Source organism: Trachurus japonicus, chromosome 15 (genome assembly GCF_045865225.1).
Source record: "Trachurus japonicus isolate A0001 chromosome 15, Traja_1.0".
NCBI lineage: Eukaryota > Metazoa > Chordata > Actinopteri > Carangiformes > Carangidae > Trachurus > Trachurus japonicus.
This window is the reverse complement of record NC_140921.1, coordinates 29969425-29989444: the sequence shown is the minus strand read 5'-3', so window position 1 is coordinate 29989444 and position 20020 is coordinate 29969425. Positions and strand designations below refer to the sequence as shown.

The 20020-nt window shown below is 42.4% G+C and overlaps 1 protein-coding gene across 2 annotated transcripts in view; it reads right to left on the bottom strand.

The window, feature by feature from the left end:
* LOC146973919 (heterogeneous nuclear ribonucleoprotein L-like) overlaps window positions 1–19101 on the bottom strand; it is a 56621-nt gene extending 37520 nt beyond the window's left edge. Inside the window, exon 1 of one of the 2 annotated variants that reach the window (XM_085800928.1) lies at window positions 18606–19101. In XM_085800928.1, the coding sequence (XP_085657054.1) occupies window positions 18606–18824 (219 nt within the window). In that variant the 5' untranslated portion in view covers window positions 18825–19101. The remainder of the gene's footprint in view (window positions 1–18605) is intronic. The other variant, XM_085800929.1, reaches the window with a different exon arrangement.
* Between the last annotated feature and the right edge of the window lie 919 nt (window positions 19102–20020).

Genomic DNA, 20020 nt, shown 5'->3' with positions numbered 1-20020 from the left:
TAATTGCCACCCATACACTTTCTGTATGTATATGCATCAGCAGCACCCATTGGTTCAGGTAGCACACAACTGTTCTTAGAGCACACAACGGTTTTTCAGCCTGTACTCTTCAACAGTCTGCTATGGGACAGTACTGTAGGTAGGCCTGCATGATATGAGCCGAGGCAGCAATGTGCAATGATGTGATTCAATATCACAATACTGATATGACTTGCAATGAATAACATATACATGTGCATTGTGCATATAAACATATACGTCTGCATATAAACATATAGTTCCTGTGTGTTAAGGCTTTAAAAGGGAACTATGCGAGTCTGGTTCCTTTTCTGCTGTTTTGCTAACCCTCCTCTCGGCCATGTGCATTTGTTTTCAATGACGCAATCCGTGGAACGGTGGATAACATTATCTTATACGATGTCATGATGTGTATATTTGTGTAGTCTTATCTGTCATAAACAAGAGATTACTGGTTACAGGGTGCGTTTGTGTCCCAGTCTTACAGAGACCAGAGCTGGGACACCGGGTCGGAGGCTCTGATCTTACAACGTTGGTTTTCAGCCAAGAGACACTAGGTGGAAGGCAGAGAGCCTCCATTCTCCCTCTAACAATCTCATTTATTCAACCATCACAATTACTCTTAAGCTGTTTAATTAAGGTAAAAATGTAGCATAGTTAAGGTAACAATTACATAGTTGCTCTTTAATAGGTACCCCTTAAACACGAAATAGCTTACACCAACTTAATAAAAAGATGAAAAAAACATTTTGAACAAATTGCACATTAATATTAAATCAACTAAACAGAAGGTTAATTTAACCCTCTCCTGTCTCCACCATCCTCTTAGCTCCTCTTGCTACTAAATGAACACCAATTAACCTGCGGAAGTGAAGGAAGCAGGGGGTCATCTGATTGGCTAAAAGTGTACATGCATGGCCCATGTGTCCAGGGTTTTCATCTGATTGGTCAAATCTTACTCACAACATTTCAGGCAACCTTTTCACCTTTTCATATCGCAATAATGATGAAAATAAGATTAATCTGTGAGCCCTATTAGGCACATTAACATATAGCTATGAATATTTAAAAGAAAATGCAATGATGACATTTGCAATGTCCAAGTTCTATAATATTGGTTTAACTGTACAGACTGTGAGTTTTCAACACCGGTGTTTCTAACTTGACGTTCCTTCTACTGCATCTTTTTCCTCAAGTTCAAAGCAGCAGTGCAGTCTGAAAATATCCTCTCTCCCTCTGTGCTGCAGCCTGCACAACACCCACAGCCGCCATCTTCTCACTGCTCTCCCTCTGACATGAAGTCAGGCTGTTAGTCATCAGCTCACCAAACAGCCAACACTTTAATTCCCCAAATAAAAGTGCTTCTGGTTCAGGGTTTGGAACAGAGCGCACAACAATCTGAGGAATAACAAACCAGGTTTGGGTAACATTTAGTGTTGTGATTGGTGTCACAAAGGCAAGAAATGTTTTGATTGAGTTAGTTATCTTTAAGAAGGTAATGACCTGTGACTTCTAAACTCTTTAACTTACCACAAAGGCCTTGGTCATTATTCCTACAGATGCATAAACTGTACCAGACAACACATTTTAGTTTTGCAAGAATTCATTTTCAGATGCATGTTTAGGCTATGTGGGGTACTACTTTTTCTCATGTCAACCATGCAACTCTGCATCTGCATTCCTCTCTCACACAAAAACACACACGCACGTTTAGTGTTGACTGGTGATTTACTCGTGACAAATCACCAATCTGATACAAGCTGAGAGAGAGAGACGGCTGCATTTGAAGCACTAGGAGCCAATTTATTTATTCAAAATGGGATCAGATCAGACAAAATAACAATTAACTGGGAGTAAAAGTGATGAACGTCAGGTCAGACTGTTGGCTGACCCTTATCACAGACCACCAAGGTTAAAACCAAACAGATGTTGGGTTTGTCCGCTAATGCTTTACGCCAGCCTGGACTGTTGTGTTACCTTGTGGCCTGTGTGTGGCAAGAAGTGAAAAGATCATCACCTGAAGCAGTATATGGAAGGGTTTGACTGTGTCACATTTAGTTATTAATAATATTATAAAAAATAAGTCGCAGAAAAACCAAAAACATCTGCAGCAAAAATGTTGCTATAGGATGCATTCAAATGTTCATATTTAGCTGCAGAAGTTGTTATATACTGCAGGTTCACATATACACCATTACATCTGAAGTCAGTTAAAGTTAACTTTTGTATTTGGACCGTGTAGTAAATTATTTGTGCTCAGTTAATAAAGCTAAATGTAACCTGAACATTACCTGAATGACAGATGTGTTCAGTAGATCAGAGTTTCTAAAACACAAAGTCACTTTCAGATGAACATTGTTAGGATTAAAATTCCACTTATTTGAAGAAAAACTCACTTCTCCATGAAGGATACGAGGAAATTCAATATATTCTTAAGTGGTCATGAGGCTGTGACACTGTTGGTGTGTTTGAAGTGCACTGGCATAAGAGGGATTCTATCCAGTTCATTCCTGTTTATAACACACACAAATTAGATCAATGGTGTGTGTCACCACTGAGTCCTGGAATTTTTTTTTTGAATTTCAGTGAAGAGCTCAAAACAAACTGACAGGACTCAGGACTACAGTTCATACAGCCAACAGACTGAGCTGCTCCTCAGCTGCACACATGGATCCATATGAGCATAATAACCATGTCAGTGTGGGAACTGCAGCTGCTGTTTGTTTGTGTACAAAACACCTTAAGGTTTCTACTTAAGCATAGCACTTACGTCAACATTGCAGAGTTTAGAGCTAAAATGAAATCAGCTTCTGACTGCTGATTTCAGCTCGGGTAGGAGGCAGGCTAACACTACCCATACACTTCCAGCGTTTGAGCTAAGCTAATTAGCGGTGCGCCAGCTCTGCCTGTATCTCCCTTGTTACTGCTCGCACAGTGGAAAGGATGGTGTCTATCTGCTGGTCATGGACTCGGGAGTGAGGCAAGACATGAAAAAAAAATGTTGCCGTATCCCTTTAAGGTTTAACTTCTCCTTAACCAGGAGAGTTATATGAGGGTGTTTAAAAAAAGAAATCTTTAAAATAGGTTTCCTTAGATGAGAGATTTACATCAGTGACAGAGATTTTATTCGGCTGTTTCCACGGAGACTGTTGATTTGCACTCTTATCTCGTCCTCCTGCTGTTTTAAAGGGAATTACACCACGTTGGTTAAGTGAGTCCTGAAGTTTAAGATACATATTGGAGAAAAACCTTAAGAAGACTTACTTTTTTTAATTTTAAAGAATCTTAACTAACTTAACTCCTTGACTCACTCCATCACAGCAGCTTAGAGTAACACAATGGGCCCTAGTTTCGTAGACCGGGCGAAGTCTAACCTCAGGGCAGCTTCGCCACGTCAACGGGGTGTGGCCCAGGTCCATTTCGCAAGTTTGGTGGGCCGCGCAGTCAGACTTAGACCAGCGCAATCCCTCCCCTCGTCCCTCCTACCGGCGCAAACGGCAAAGGGGGAGGAGAGAGGGCGGGAGGGAGACAGGAGGAGGAGAAGTGGGATTAACACAGCCGATTCGGATCTTCACCAATCAAAGGAGCTCCTCTCCTCACCTTTAACTGCGCCGCGGGCGATGCGCACTGCAAGTTTGTCATTTTATACTTTGACATGGACGGAGGAAACAGCGACGCCAGAGGCCGAACCTCTCCCAGGAGGAAACAGCTGTTTTGGTCCGGAGGTCCGAGCTCAGAGTGACCAATAATGAGTTTACTAATATACTTAACCAGGATTGATCTGATACACTGAGAACGGCTGCCCAATGTAAGAAACAACAACTAATAAACTAATAAACTAATGAAGAAACTCACATTTATTCATTTCAATTTATTATTCCCTGTGTATAAGATGAGAGGTGTAGGCTACACTAATCACAACATAAACAAACACCATGCGGAATGAAATCAGGTAAAGGACGCTCTCTCTCTCTCTCTCTCTCTCTCTCTCTCTCTCTCTGTCCTCCTCTCTCTCTCTCTCTGTCCGTGTCTTTTTTTCTCTTTTTTTTCTGTGATAGAGATGCTGAGTATACTGTAGTAGGCTATATACTGACTATCTGATACCGAGGCTGTTGTGGTGGGCTAAGAGAGATGATGATTTGTGTTTTGTTTTTCATTACGGCTGCGTGATGCGGTCGCACGCGCTTATGAATTAATAAGTAAATAAAGCGATCATCACAACGGCAGTGCGTAGTCTCAACACGGCAGCGACATGCAGTCATCCACCCTCAGTCCTGCTTGGGACATCCACAGCTGCTTTTCAGTGCCAGTTCGTCCCTGCTGTGTTAATTCAGGTGGAGTTTCCATTACGCACCGACAGCCTTTGATCTCTGCTTTGATCTGACGTCAGATGTGACGGGACAATCTATATAGATATAAATTCACGTGTTGATTCCATTAGTTGCATTAAATAGTGGTTATTGTGGATATTTATTGCATTGAAATGTGTCTGGAACTGTGGAGATCTGCCTGTGAGGTCTTGGTGACGTGTGTGCACTGCAGGTCAGTCAGCCAAACTTCCACTGCACCTGCTGCGCTTCGCCCTGCGCTGAGAGTAGACCTGGTTGGAGGTGGAGAGCTTTCAGCGCAACCTCGGCGGGACATTTTCGCACGAAACTTCCACTGCACCAAGCTGAATCTGTGACGCCTCCCCCTGCTGCGCGGCCACGCCTATCTCAGCGCAGCGCGATCTACCAATCTCCCAATCTGACTTTGCGCTCGGCTGCGCTGGTCGAAACTTGCATTAGACCGGCTGCGTTACCTTGCGCCACCTGCACTGCGCCAAGAAACTAGGGCCCAAGGAGTCTGTGTGGTAATAACTGGAAATTAAAATAAACCCATACTGTTAAATATTTCCCATAATAATAACTGCAACATTACAGTCAGGCAGATATGAACTCCCAGTCTCCTCTGCTTCAGCAGCAGGAACTCTTCATTTGCATCTCATATTTAGAACAGTTTGATCAGCAGCAGACTGAAATACTCACAGCTTCTCCTCTGTTTTACTTCAACATCTGGATTTTTTAAATCTGTTCTTTCTATTTCTTCCTGGCAGCTTCTCCTCTAGTTATATGATCATGTTGTTTACATCTCCCATTGTTGAATATCACTTTCTGCTGCCGCTGTAATTGCAGGTATCACCGTTTCATCTCATACCATATTAATCACTTCATTCATGGTTTTGATGATGTTGCCTGTAGTTAACGACTCCTAGACGGAGCAGTAAAGAGCCAGACTAAACCTTAGGGCCACATATTTCTGAAGAACCAAAAAGAAAAAAAAATCCAGACTTGTATCAAATTATGAACATCTGGATAATCTAATCTGGATAACTTGGTTATGAAGCAGGGAGCCCTGTGTGACTGAACATCACCTCACAGGAGTCTCCAGCCACTCTGATGCTGTTCTGAATGAAAACACATGCTGGTGTGTTCCCAGCTTTGTTTTATGTTCACTGTGTTTGCATTAACAGCTTAGAGCTGCTGTACTGCTCATACACACGTCACACCTCATAATAAACTGGAAACATCTGCTGCTCTGCTCATCAAACCAGCAACATCCCATAAAAACCTACACCTTTCAAAGTCTTCGTTTCAAAGTCTCAGGAAGAGCTTATAAAACCAAATTATAATTTTTCAAAACCATTTCAGTATGTGAACACACATGGGGACAACAGGAAGTGTCCTTCCTGTTGTCCCCATGTGTGTCCACATTCATGTGTGAAGAGTCCACTGATCAGGCTGAGCCCGCCCATAAACCACTTGATTGACAACTCAGCTTTTCAAAGTTAAGCAAAAACATTGTTAAAGGGATAGTTCAACATTTTGGCAAATTGGCCCATTGCCATAATCCTTATAGTCATAGCAGTAGGTTTGTTACCTTTAATTGTCGGTGTAAGCTGTTTTTAGAACGACGAAGCAGAGCTGCTCAGGGCTATGCTACAGTATGGAGGCTAAGGGAATTTCTTGGTTTCCCTCATCAAACTCATCAAATACACAACCCAGCAACTCAAAAACACTCTCGTGGACAAGTTGTGAGCTGCACATTCACCACGCTATGAGATAATAACGGAACGTTACGAGACGGAGTTGTTTTAGAAGGAAATTCATGCAAAACCGCTAATGCGCATTGCGTTCAGGGACAGTTTTTCAGCAAGCAGACTCTGTATTTACCCTGTATTTACCTCGGAAACGGCTCTGTTTCGTAACGTTCCATTATTATCTCATAGCGTGGTGAATGTGCAGGTCACAACTTGTCCATGAAAGCGTTTTGGAGTTGTTGGATTGTGTATTTGATGAGTTTGATGAGGGAAACCAAGAAATTCCTTTAGCCTCCATAGCGTAGCTCTGAGCAGCCTGCTGCTCCACTCTGCCGTTCTAAAAACAGCTTACACCGACAAATAAAGTTAACGAACCTACTGCTATGACTATAGGGATTATGGCAATGGGCCAATTTGCCAAAATGTTGAATTATCCCTTTAAGTTTGTGTCATATACAGTATTTCCACATTATTTTCTTCTCTGCCTTGACCAGTTGGGTTGTCCAGCCACATTTCAGTCTCAACTTTTTTGAGACTTCATACGTAATACTAGCCTGACAAGCCAGACTACATCACTAACATGTCTAGTCTGGCAACGAGCGGTAGACCTCGGCTCAATCCAGGGGGCGGGATGAAGGCTGTCTTTCAAACTGCCTCTGCACCAATAGGGTAGCGCTACGACCAATCAGAGCAAAGAGCAGGATGACGTTAGCCTGACGAGCCAATTAAAATGTATGTCGTCATGGCGTTAAGCCGCCCAACGACTCTCTAAACAGATAGAGCGCTGTGATTGGTCAACACAAACGGTGTTCGAGACTCAAAAAGTTCCTATGGCTCGTTTCTAGACCCACCTACGGAGCAAATAGATTTGCTGCCGCTAGGGGGCAGCTAGATTTCTAGGCTAACGTAATACTGTAATTTCAAATATACCAATGCACTTAATAATAATAAAAAAATTAAGTCTTCCTTTAGAATAATAAAATACTGGCTCTGTCAGCTTCAGGTGAGACGCCTCCTGTGCCAGAGACCAAGACATCAGTTTTTTCCAGCAGTCCCTTCACTTCTACTTTCAATCTCTAACAGATCTGAATGTAAATCACATTCACGCTGAACCAGCAACACTAAACATAAACTTCCTGTGCAGGGTCTGCTTTTATCGCTATGAGTAACAATCCTCTATGATTAACAGTGCTATGTAGATGGATGGTAACCATGAGAACAATCATTAAGTGCTCTTCCCTTTGCAAATGTCAAGACGATATTTGACTTGTTTTCTTATTAATGCAGTAACTTATGATTTGTAGTATTACATTACTGCTGAATGTAATTTGCCTGCTAGAGTTGAATGTTTAGAACCATGACTGCAACACAGAGCTGACAGTAACAGAAGCTGTTTGTTGTGTGTAGGAGCTGGAGCAATAAGGACTCTGCTTGTGACTTGAACAACAAGTGTTTTAATGGGGAACTATGCAGTCTGCATAACGTTATATATCATATACGTTTTATGATGTGTATATTTGTGTAGTCTCATCTGTCGTTTGTGTCGTGGTGCTGCAGAGACCAGAGCTGGGACACCGGGTCGGAGACTCTGATTGACTGGTTTTCAGGTAAGAGACGCTAGGTGGAAGGTAGAGAGCCTCCGTTCTCCCTGGAACTAGTTACAAGTCATTTTTTTAAGAATCACAATTACTCCGAAGATGTTTAATTAAGCTTAAAAATCTTGTATAGTTCCATGCAATTACCTACCTGCTGTGCTTTATTATTATATCAGAGATCTGTCTTATTCTATTTCTTTTCATTTATTCTTCCTTACTCTTATATTATCTGGATGTGCTGCTAACTAATGGGAGCTGTGCCCCAGACTAAATGTCGTTGTGTATTAATTATACCATGACAATAAAGTTACCTCTCTCAGAGGAACATGGGAGCTTTCTGACGTCTGAGCGTGTCTCTTTGTGTGACTGCACTTCTAGGTAAAAACCACTGAGTCATGCTGCTGACTGATTATTACAGTACACTCATCATCACACATCCTGTATTTTACATAAAGCCTACTGCACCATATCAGTGTTAACAAGCTTAAACATTCTCTTGTCATGGCAGTGGGTGTTATAACAGAGCTAACCAGTCTGGGGTCTGCAGGAGCTTTGATGTACGGCAGGTGTGAGGCTAAGTGAGAAGATAATTAGAGTTTTGATGGATTATTGTTGCTACCCTTGTATTTCAAATCATTTTCATCTCATCCGTTGTTCATCGTCGTCTCTGTGTTTCTTCCCCCGTCTGAAGTCGTCAACAGCCGAGCGCTGCCACGCCTCGACGCATCTTTCCGGCTGTAAATAATGGTTGAAGGAATGAATATCCCTAAGTAGCCCATCCATCTTCTTAATCACCCTCTAATGATCAGATGACGAGTGCGTGTGTGTGTAATGCTGATTACATGGCAAGGTGATACCACCTTCACTCAGGACCATGTGTGTGTGTGTGTGTGTGTGTGGGTGAGAGAGAGAGAAAGAGAGAGAGAGACAATCAGCATCCTGTAACAGTGAGACAGAGGGATGGGAAACACAGTCAGCTAACAGTGTGGTCGACAGCGATAGCCACACGTATACGTTACATCCTTCTACCGGAGCAGCACTTCTCCATTTACTCTGCTGATTATTTATCTCAGTGTCTCTCTGATGCACAGACCCAGGTACACATGTAGACACACAGCTGCACGCCGTACTGCAGGGGAATGTCTGAAACAGGCCCCAACACGTAGCAGGGCTAATCCATAAATCTAAATCTATATAATATCTCACCATGGTGCAACATCCAAACTGCAGCAACTGAGGCTCTGATAGTGTGAAATGACGTTATTGACAAATCAAACCTCAAACCTCACATCTCACACAATCAGGTCACATGATAAATGATTAATCTTCCCAGTTCACAAATGATTTCATCATAGTTCTACTTCTCTGTCATGTTTTTCTGTAACTTCCACATTCAGTGGAGCTGGTCGTCACACTATGACTTTCAAATGGCAAGAGTCCAACTGAGTCAACCTGCTCCTCTATGATGCACTCTGACCTTTCTCAGTGTTTCCATTGAACTCTTACTTGGCAAGATCAAGCTTTTGGTTACTAGGGGTGTGTATTGGCAAGAATCTACAATACATATCATGATACAGGCAGCAACGATATGATATATTACAATATATTGCGATATATTACAATTCGATTCAACACGATCTCCAATTACGATTACAATTCTTTTGTGAAATGACAAACTATTGCTATTGCTACTATTAACTAATGCTAAACTTTTTTTTTCTTCTTTCTCTTCTTCTAACACGGTGAGATACAGTGCAAGACAACTTTTAAAATACCCTCTTGCACTGACTATTTGACTATTTGCCACTTTTTATGAATGTACTATTTTATCTTATTTAATTCTATTTATAGAAATGTCTGTTTTTTAGGTGTGCCTGTTTTTAGATTGTGCCCATTTCTTGCTTTCATATTTGTTTACTTTTATCTGGGACCTGGGTACAGATTTCGTTCTGTCATGTTTGACATGTGGAATGACAATAAAATACTTGGACTTTGACTATACTAAAACGAACCGACTGCCTTGTGTTGTTATTCTGTCACCTGAGTTAAATGATGCTGTGTGTAAAACCAGGCTGTGGTCCGTAATCCTGGTGCAGACGAGTGAGTTTGGAGCTGACAAGAGGATTGAAAAAAGAGAGAGAGACGATGTGGCCGTAAGCGCCGTGATGTTTGTTTACAGTGTGTGGGGAGAGCGTGATGGGAGGAAGGAGGTGGAAGTCACTATGGTAACCCAGCACAGATACATAAACGGGGGCTGTTGTTTTTACAATTTACACGTCGTCCTAACTAAATAATTTAAAGGGATGGTTCAACATTTTGGCCCATTGTCATAATCCCTATAGCAGCAGGTTCGTTACCTTTATTTGTCAGTGCAAGCTATTTTTCGAACGGCGGAGCAGAGCCGCAAGCTGCTCAGAGCTACGCTACAGCGGCTAATGGGATTTCTTGGTTTCCCTCATCAAATACACAATCCAACAACTCCAGAATGCTCTCGTGGACAAGTTGTGACCTGCACATTCACCACGCTATGAGATAATAACGGAACGTTACCAGACAGAGTTGTTTTCGAGGTAGGTAGTAGGTGACTGCTTGATGAAAAACTGCCCCTGAAGGCAACGCGCATCAGCAGTTTTGCATAAATTTACCACTAAAACGACTGTCTTATAACGTTCCATTATTATCTCATAGCGTGGTGAATGTGCAGGTCACAACTTGTCCACCAGAGCGTTTTGGAGTTGTTGGATTGTGTACTTGATGAGTTTGATGAGGGAAACCAAGAAATCCCATTAGCTTCCGTAGCTTAGCTCTGAGCAGCTCGCCGCTTGGCTCTGCCATTCTAAAAATAGCTTGCACCGACAAATAAAGGTAACAAACCTACTGCTATGACTATAGGGATTATGGTAATGGGCCAATTTGCCAAAATGTTGAACTATCCCTTTAAAACCGATTCATCGAACAGGCCTAATTACAATGTATTGTTACACTACAAGCAAGACGATATAATGCCATTTCTTTTTCCTTTTTTGACTGTGCTAAGTTAGCTAACGCTTGAGCGTGTGATGAGCCACAGACCTGAACTCATTGTTCTGTTGGAGCGGAGGAGTGGATGGCTGAATGACTGCTGCCAACCAGCAGTCAGAGTTTTAAATGCAACATAAAATGAATCACCGCCGTTAATGTTTACATATAAATTGTTAATAAAAAATCAAAACAGTGCTTTTAAATATCAATACAGTATTGAAAAACAAAATATCACAATATTTGAGTGTATTGGTATCTTCTTACAGACCTAATGGTGACTACTTATTAATCTAATTAGTTACTACCATTAACTGGTGAAAGGAGCCTTATTGTAATAACAATAATGCTCCTTTAATGTTTGTAACTGATAATAAATGGGTATAAACCGAGATGAACAAACATGAAGATGATGATGAGGGAGAATGAGCTCAGTGAACAACAGACCACAGATCAGTGTGAACAGAGGATAAAGAACGAGTGAGCAGTTCACCAGGTAGAGGAAGATCACCAACTGTGTTAGAGCTGGAGAGATAACATCCTGAAGAACAGACCAATCAGCAACAAGCAGCTGTCCATGACGATGCTGACGGAGGTGAACTGCTGCTGACTTAACAAACATGTGATGAAGCAGCAGAACAGAAGCTGATGATGGAGGAAACAGAGGAAGATCAGTAACTAATGAGAGATGAGCGTGCCTGTGAGCAAGCAACAGGTCTCTGTTGACCTTTTTATGCAATGCTTTATGAAGTGTTAACAAGCTCATTCATAAACTAATCATAACCATTCATAAAGTCATACATGAGCAGGGGTCGACAATATAAATGGCCCGGTGGCCCAGACGTACTTTTCAAACCGTCAGGGCCACCAGAACGCCTTGAAAAAAATATAACAAGTAAATAAATAAATCTAATTTCACATTAAATCCCTGTGGTTTGAAATGATAACTGTCAAATCGTCTCGGTAATTAGTGCTAAGAGATCCCGACCCGATCAACGACAGAGACATCTACTTTCTGTCCGCAGCCAGCGCTGTGCCCTGGCACGTCAGCACCATAGACTGTGGTCAGCACCACCTGCAAGCAGCTGCAGCTCCAGCTCACTCACTGCTGCTGATAGAAGGTCGTCACAAGAACCGATAAACCGGTGCATATTCTCATTTGCCCAGGTCATAGTATTTCAAAGGAGGTTAAATCGAAAGCAACTGGACTTAGTTAACTAAGTCCAGTTGCTTTCGATTTAACCTCCTTTGAAAAAAAAAAAAAAAAAGAACCGATAAAAACCTTTTTCTTAACCATGAAACTTCCCTCCTCCTCAGCGCGTCGGGTCGAGTCCTGTCGGGACCGACGCGAACGTTACACACGGGCCAGAGCTCGCGCTGGGGCGCCAGCTGTTCGGTGTGCGCCACAGCGGTGGCACGTCACGTGACATTTAGACCATAATAACAACAACAAAAAACGTGTGTAAACGCAAAACTGAGCTGAAAATGAAACAATGAGTCAGTTTTGCACCAATCTGTGGAAACAGCCTAAACGTGACTGAATGAGAACAACAGTTATATCACTGAACTACTTGGAGGATAGTAATGACTACATAACTTCATGTTTGTGTTGAGGCATATTTACCATTTTAACTCTGTTTTTACTTCATTGTTAAACCACAGTGGAGGCTAAATATGTGAAACAGTTATTTATTTATTAAATAAAGTAGCCTGATGAATTTAAAAGCACTTTTTTTGACCTTCTTTAATGAAATTGAATGAAAAATATCTGATACAGGATATAAATCCTCAGACTCAAATAAATAACAACATACAAAAATTAAACACAAATATACCAACTCATACATAATCACTAAAATACATATAACAAAATAATCCCCCAAAATCTCAAGAAACTACAAGATCGTGGTATTGAATAAGTATCAAGAATGCTGGAAATTGACTAGTAATGGTATCAGAAAGTTCCAGCCTCGATGGCGAGACCGCAGGAATTGGCTGGGATATGTTGTTTTTCGTTAATATGGGGATCGATACCTATTGTCCTGGGCCAGTGGTTAGAATGGTGGGGCCAGTGATCTTCAAAAGCCACTGGCCCAGAGGGCCAGTGGCAAATTTCCCTTATTGTCTACCCCTGCATGAGTGATCTTAATGTAAAAGTGCCTCTGTTTTCTGACAGGGTTTATAACTGTCTACAATGGGCTGACAAGAAGGCAAGATAATAATAATCAAAGGCTAACTGACTGATAGAAATGCAAACATGTCGTTTTTTTCATACCACACATCGCTTCTTAGCTATTTCAGTTTGTTTTAAACTATTATCAGAACTGAAGAGGAAGTCGTTCTGTGGCTGGCTGTTGCCATGGTAAAGATGTACGTATTTCAACAACAGGTGCTGCTGTCCGACTGACAGAGCAGCCTGCAGCCTTCACTCTTCCTGAGTCTGTTGCTCACTCTCAACATGTCTAACAACACCAAGCTTCATTCTGGTGGGGGGCAAGATTCTCTATTTGGCTAAACTGTTAGCATTATAATGCGTAATGCAAACAGCCTTCAATGGACTGTTGAAGCTGAACGGAAAGTGAGAACTCACCTTTTCTGAACTGGACAGCCTCTGTGAATATTTTTGTTTGTTGTGATTTCAGTGAATGATGCTCTTGCTCTTACTTAAAGGGGACATATTATGGAAATATCACTTTTTGAAGGCTCTTTAACATATATTTAGGTATTTGTCTTGTCTTGAATTGACAAAATAATCTGTAATGTGCAGGCTGCCTAGTTTGAAATCTGTGTGGTTTTACGAGCTGTTCCCTCAGTTGTCTTCAAGTGATTTACAGTAACTAGGATTTGAATTTGCATAATCCCACCCCTACCTGCTACCAGTAGCAGTAGCTCATTTGCATTTAAAGGGACAGATACTGAACGCAGCCGTTCTGAACAGGGCTGTTTAGAGAGGATGAAAAGAGCTGGGATGTTTGATCCTTGGGGGATTTTGAACAAAGCTTGTCACAGACATGTCTTTAAGACACCTGGGAACTATTTTAATTTGTGGAAAGTGGGCATAATGTGTCTCCTTTAATGACACCGTCAGGCACATTGAAAGCTGCTGACAGGGAGAATGAGAGGGCGGCTGTAAACTCTGTTTGCCTTGGATTATGTGGGAAAGTGCACATCACAGCCGTTTTCATTGTGACCTTATTTACAGAGAGAGAGATGCTGCATCAACACGTCAGGATACTAATATGGCTTTGCTGTTCAGCTGCTGTCTGAGTGATGAGCGGATGTGCCTGGGTCATGCTGCAAGATCAACGCAACAACGCGCCCGGCCAGCGCTTTATTAGGAACACCAAACTGGCTTGTTCCTCAGCGCTTCGTGTCCTGGATCAACCAGATGTTGAAGCTCTCCTCTGAGACTCTGCTCCATGTCCACATGACTTTTCAGCTGCACATTTTAAGCTGCCAATCTCCGGTTCGACCAAATCTCAAAGGTTCTACTGGATCCAGGTCTGGAGACTGGGGAGGTCACTGAAGTTCACTGAACTCACTGTCACGAACATGAAATCAGTTTGAGACGTTATCACGGTCCATATAGGCTGTTGCTAGGGGAGATTTGACTTTCGGGTTTCGACTAGTATGTTCTCTATATGTTAGCAGCCGTTACAGAAGTAGCTCTCTTGTGGCTTTCAGTATGTGTGTGTGTGGGTGTCGTAAAGCGGTGACATTCTGACAAAATTCACATACATACGGTGCATACAACAACAAATCTCATAAGCAAGAGGACTGCATGTGTCATATACTGTATGTGCATGTGGCATAAACTGTGCAGGAGGAGCACACAGGAAAAACACCTGGGAGAAGCATTTGTGATCAGAATTAAAGCTGGGATGGCAGGATTTGTTTTGAAAACAAGCCTACAGCCCCCGATATCTTTGACCAATCCAATCTATTCTAGTCTGGGCGTTCCTGATTGGTTGAAGGGCCAGCCCTACTCTGTCCTGATGGGCTGCATAATCAAAATTGCAATATGATTTTTGTGCATATCATGCAGCCTAATCTTTAGTGTCAATCTATAATAATAATAATAATAATAATAACAGGCTATTTGGTTGTAAAAATAAATAAATAATATAGATTATTTATATATATGGTTAGGAGAATCTGGAGCATATGATTAGTAGGTCTGGGTGTGTCTGACGTGACACATTTCACCGAAAAAAAAGGAGCTCCTGCAATTTCCTGCACTTGCTCATATAGAGACAGCAATGAAATGTGCTGCTGCAGACTGATGCACCTCCGACGGTGTTCAACAGTTCAGTACTGTTCAGCCTGGTGCTCACTGAACCACGTGCAGATGGTAAAGTAATGACATTGCTTTTTATCATTTCTTTTTATTAAAAGCAACAAAAAGTCACTTCTTGTGCAGCGATAGGCTTTTGAACCAGTGCAGCGTCCAACAAACACAACAATGTTGGATTAAGCTGCTTCCTCACGTCTGTGGGGAGTGTGTGTTAGAAAGTCATTACATGGGGAGTCGATAATAAGAGCAACATCCAAATACTGCACAGAGCCGCTGTAATCAGAGTGACTGACACGAGAGCGGAAACGACAATGTGTGATAAGGCTCTGTGTTTCTGACACACCTGTCGTTCCAAACTGAACTCAACTGGCTCATCCTGTGCAGTGTGTGTTGTGTTGGAGGAGAAGAAGAGCAGCCCAGCACTGTAAAAGTACTGATACGTCAGCAACAGTCTGTCTACAGGCACTGTGACCACAGTCACTTTTTTTGTTTTACAAAAACTGGTTGCTGTGCATTTTGTGGGTGTGAAGTCTCTGAAACACTGCTGAGAACTGAACAGCTGAGTTATAAATGTGCACAGAGTGGAAAATAAATATCTGATCAAATCCGGTCTCAAAGGAACCGTAGAAAGTTTGGGTAAACAACGAGACTTCATGGTGCCGTTTCCTGCTGGTGTGTGCGTGCCAAGTGTTTTCTCTGTGTGCCAGCCGTTTCCTGCTGCTTCCTCACTCCATCTCCTCTCAGAGAGAAAATGTTGAGCTGGTCTTCTGAAGTGATGGTTGCAACTGGAAGTTTCTATAAATGAATTCAACCATTGTGAGTCGGGACGCACACACACAAGCAGATGGGTCAATGGCGTGATGCAACCCAATGTCAAGTGGTGTAACTGGTATTTTCTTTCATAAAAATCAGAATATATACAGGAAAATAAATCTGGACTCAAATGTGGAATAAATGTAATTCACTTTCACAATGCCCCACTATCTTTCTTGACAAATTTGACATCATTTGTTACATTATTTAGAAGAAATGTGTTTAGGATATATCCTGCTCAGTGTTGCCATGCATTAACATTTAAATATAGAAACACAACAACAAAAATCTATTTCAATTAATATTTTCATGGATAGTTCAATATTTTGGCAAATTGGCCCATTGCCATAATCCCTATAGTCATAGCAGTAGGTTCGTTACCTTTAATTGTTGGTGCAAGCTGTTTTTAGAACGGCGGAGCAGAGCCGTGAGCTGCTCAGAGCTACGCTACGGAGGCTCATTATGGGATTTCTTGGTTTCCCAAATCAAACTCATCAAATACACAATGTACCGACAATTAAAGGTAATGAACCTACTGCTATAACTGTAGGGATTATGGTAATGAGTCAATTTGCCAAAATGTTGAACTATCCCTTTAATATTTATCAATCTTTTTTTGGTCACATCATTTGACATTTTGAGGGAATTTAGTCTTGTTTTTGTTAAAAAATGGTAATGTAACATAACATAACAAATGACTGATGAATGATTTTTCTGTATTGGTCATCCTGCCAACTCTTATTTGTCACTGACCCAGATACACACACACACACACACACTTGTTGCTCTTTGGTTGCGTTATGGCAGTGTGATATTTTAATCTAGGTTGCTGTGGTTGTCAGTGTCACATGATGTTCAAATTAATCACAAATCAGTACATAACATAACATAACACTATGGAGCTCCAACAACAACAACAACAACAACAAGGCAAGGCAATTTTATTTGTATAGCCCGTTTTTACAAACAAAATCTCAAAGGGCTTTACATGGCATCACAACAACATCCTCTGTCCTTAGACCCTCACATCCACTGAGGAAAAACCGGAGAAACCTCATGGTGAGCAACAGAGGAGAGATCAACAACACTGACACATGGAATCTGACCAATAGGACGACAGCAGAGGACCCAGGATCAGAGCCAAAACCAAAAACTTCAGATTCATTCACTGAGCAGTGATGTGACAACACTATAATGATGCAAACTGCATCTGATGAAGGTGGCAGCAGCTGGAGGCAACGTGTTGAAGCCCACGCGTCTTTTCACCTCAAACGTCCGAGTCGTCCTCAGTCAGCAGCACCAGCGCTGTCACCGCTTCATCAACCACAACTGGCCATCTAATTAAAACACGTCTTCAGTTACCACCAGCAGTCACGGGCCGGTTTCAACACTTCTGCAACGTGAGATCAGCGACTGCTTCACTCATATTGCAACTTCACGCAACAATGATTTGTGAAATGTGACACTCACACTATGTGTAACTTGTGTGTTTGTGTTGGCACGGTTCACAAATCTCTTCAATGACAGAGGCCTGAATTCTCAAAGAGTTAACCTCTATGTCAAAACACCCAACATCACATCACTTCACTAATGACAACATGAGCTGGCTGCAGCCTGAGCGTGCTGCACCGTGCACCGTGCAGCTGGATTGAGTTACAAAATTATTAGCATCTCAGGATCTCGTCTCCAGGTTAGCACACACACACACACACACACACACACACACACACACACACACACACCTGATTAAAGAAGTGAGACTGGATTCAGCACATCCTCACTCTCACTGACATATGACGCGTTGACGGTTCCTGCAAACAATGGGAGCTCAGCTTGTTGCTGTTGTGTTGTGTACAAATGATGAACCAAAACTACAGAGTAAACACACTGCTCTATGTGTTTCAAGGGGAGACACTACAGGTGAATAGGGTAAACATTTTAACAAACAGATATCACTATGAAACTAAACCAAGTTTATCACTCACATTAAGACAAATATTTTTTGTATTACAAGTTTTGTCAAATTTTATGTTTAAATGAGGCAATATCTATCGCTAATCTGCTCGAGTCTGAGGAAAAACTCATTTTGAGGAAACGGCCTCTAAAGACTTGTACTGTAAAATTCCATAGATTGTTAATGTCAATCATACTTTTACGATTGGTTGCGGATACAAAGGAAATGACCATTCTTGGAGCCTACATCATTGTTCAGGAGGGAGAGAGCTTTACAATGATACCTGACATGACATGGGTCAGACACACAGCACAGTATGTCACAGTAGCTGTTAACTTTTGGTGAATTTAGGAGAAATGTACATACAAAAGAGACAAAATGAAGTAAAACAGCCACCTTAATGTGGATGTTCTACCCTTTCTTTTGACTCTTCTGAGAGAATACATGTTAAGGAAGAAAAATAGCCCAAAATCTCAAAATTGATCAGTGCATGAAAAAACAGTGTTTTGCCTGTAGTGTCTCGCCTAGTTAATACATCATAAAAAAAAACACATATAGCTAAATATTCAGGTCCAACTGGTTCTAATGTTATTGGATCTGATACAGAGAACACACCTGTGTGTAGGATCATAGTTGGGCTTTAAATGTCTGCATTTTCAAGCCTGTGTGTGTGTATACGTGTGCATGTGTGTGTGTTTGTGACAGGTAGGAGGTTGCTCACTCGCTGTTTGAATGACAACAGCGCGCGCGCGCGCACACGCGCACACACACACACACACACACACACACAGTCGGTCGTGATGCTGTGCTGCAGGATGTCGTTAGATAACACACCTCGCTCCTTACCCTCCGTCCTGCTCCGTACTGTCCGGAGCTCCAGCGGGCCCGGGTGTCCGCCGCCGGCTCTCCGTTCCCGGGCAGCGAGCCTGAGTCCGAGTCCTCCCCCTCCTCCAGCTCCTCTTCCCCCTCCTCCTTCTCCTCCGTCTTCAGCCTCTTGGCCGCCCTTCCGTACTCCCCTTCCTCCCGCTGTCCGGCTCCTTCTGCCGTCGACATGGTGGTGGTGCTGCTGCTGTTAATGCTGCTGCTGCTGCTGCTGCTGCTGCTGTTAATGCTGCTGCTGCTGTGGAACCTGTTGGGAGCAGTGGAGCGGCTCACACTGACGCGTCCATGGCAGCGGCTGCGTCGGTAGAAACAAAAGGGGGAGAAAAATAAGAAAACAAATAGCAGCAGCGTTCCTGTTCCTGTTCCTGTGTCTCCCCGTGTCTGCGCTCCTGTCTCCGGTCTCAGTGCCGCACCATCGGTCCCTGTCGCTCTCTCTCCCAACACCACTGATTTTTTTTTTCTGTGTGGAGGTGTGAGTGGACCGGATAGGTCCCGCCCCCCCTGCTGGCCTCTCATTGGCCGGCGCCGTCCCTGCACCTTGGAGAGACGGCGCGTGGTTGGCCGCGTGGTGTCGGTGCGTCAACAGACAGCTCTCCACGCTCTGCAGAGGAGTGCGCAGAGAGAGAGAAAGAGACAGGGGGGAATGGTGGGCCAGATAAAAAAAATAAAATAAAAAAACAGGGGAGAAGAGAAGGAGGAAACACAGTTAAAAACGGGCAGAGAGAGGGAGACGCGGTGTCAGAGTGAGCGGCTACACGCTGCATTATTAAAGCGATGCTGCTCTTTGTCATCCATCATACCTGCCATCATTTTTCAGTCTCTCTCTCTCTCTGCAGACATCCCGAACCGTGTTTGAACATAGTTCTGATTCACATTTACCATCAAAGCATAGAAAACAAAGAGCTGTTCTCCACAGGACAGCAGCCTGTGTAACATGTCATTAGTTATAAAGGAGGGGTGAATAAACTAGTGCACTGTCATTGCTATGAAACAGATGTTCAATCACACCTGGAGGTTAGAGGTCAACTGAGGTCACCAGATTACTGAAAGCCTTTATAATATTGATAGTCTGGGGTAGGAAAAAAAAGAGAAGGCCAATCAGATGATAAATTGTCACTTAATTTACCGAGCTCAACCAGCCTATATTATACAGATACATATATGGAAAATATAGCCAATTGTTTTAACAATTGAGTGCACAATATGTTCCTCCTGGTGAACAGGAGCCTGCAGTTTCAGGACCACATGTTTAGAGCCCTGGTTTTTTATGACACTGCCTCCTAAGAAAATGGAACACAAATACCTTTCAGGAAGATGATGGAGGACAAACAAACTGAAAATATAACAGCTTTATAATATAGACTATA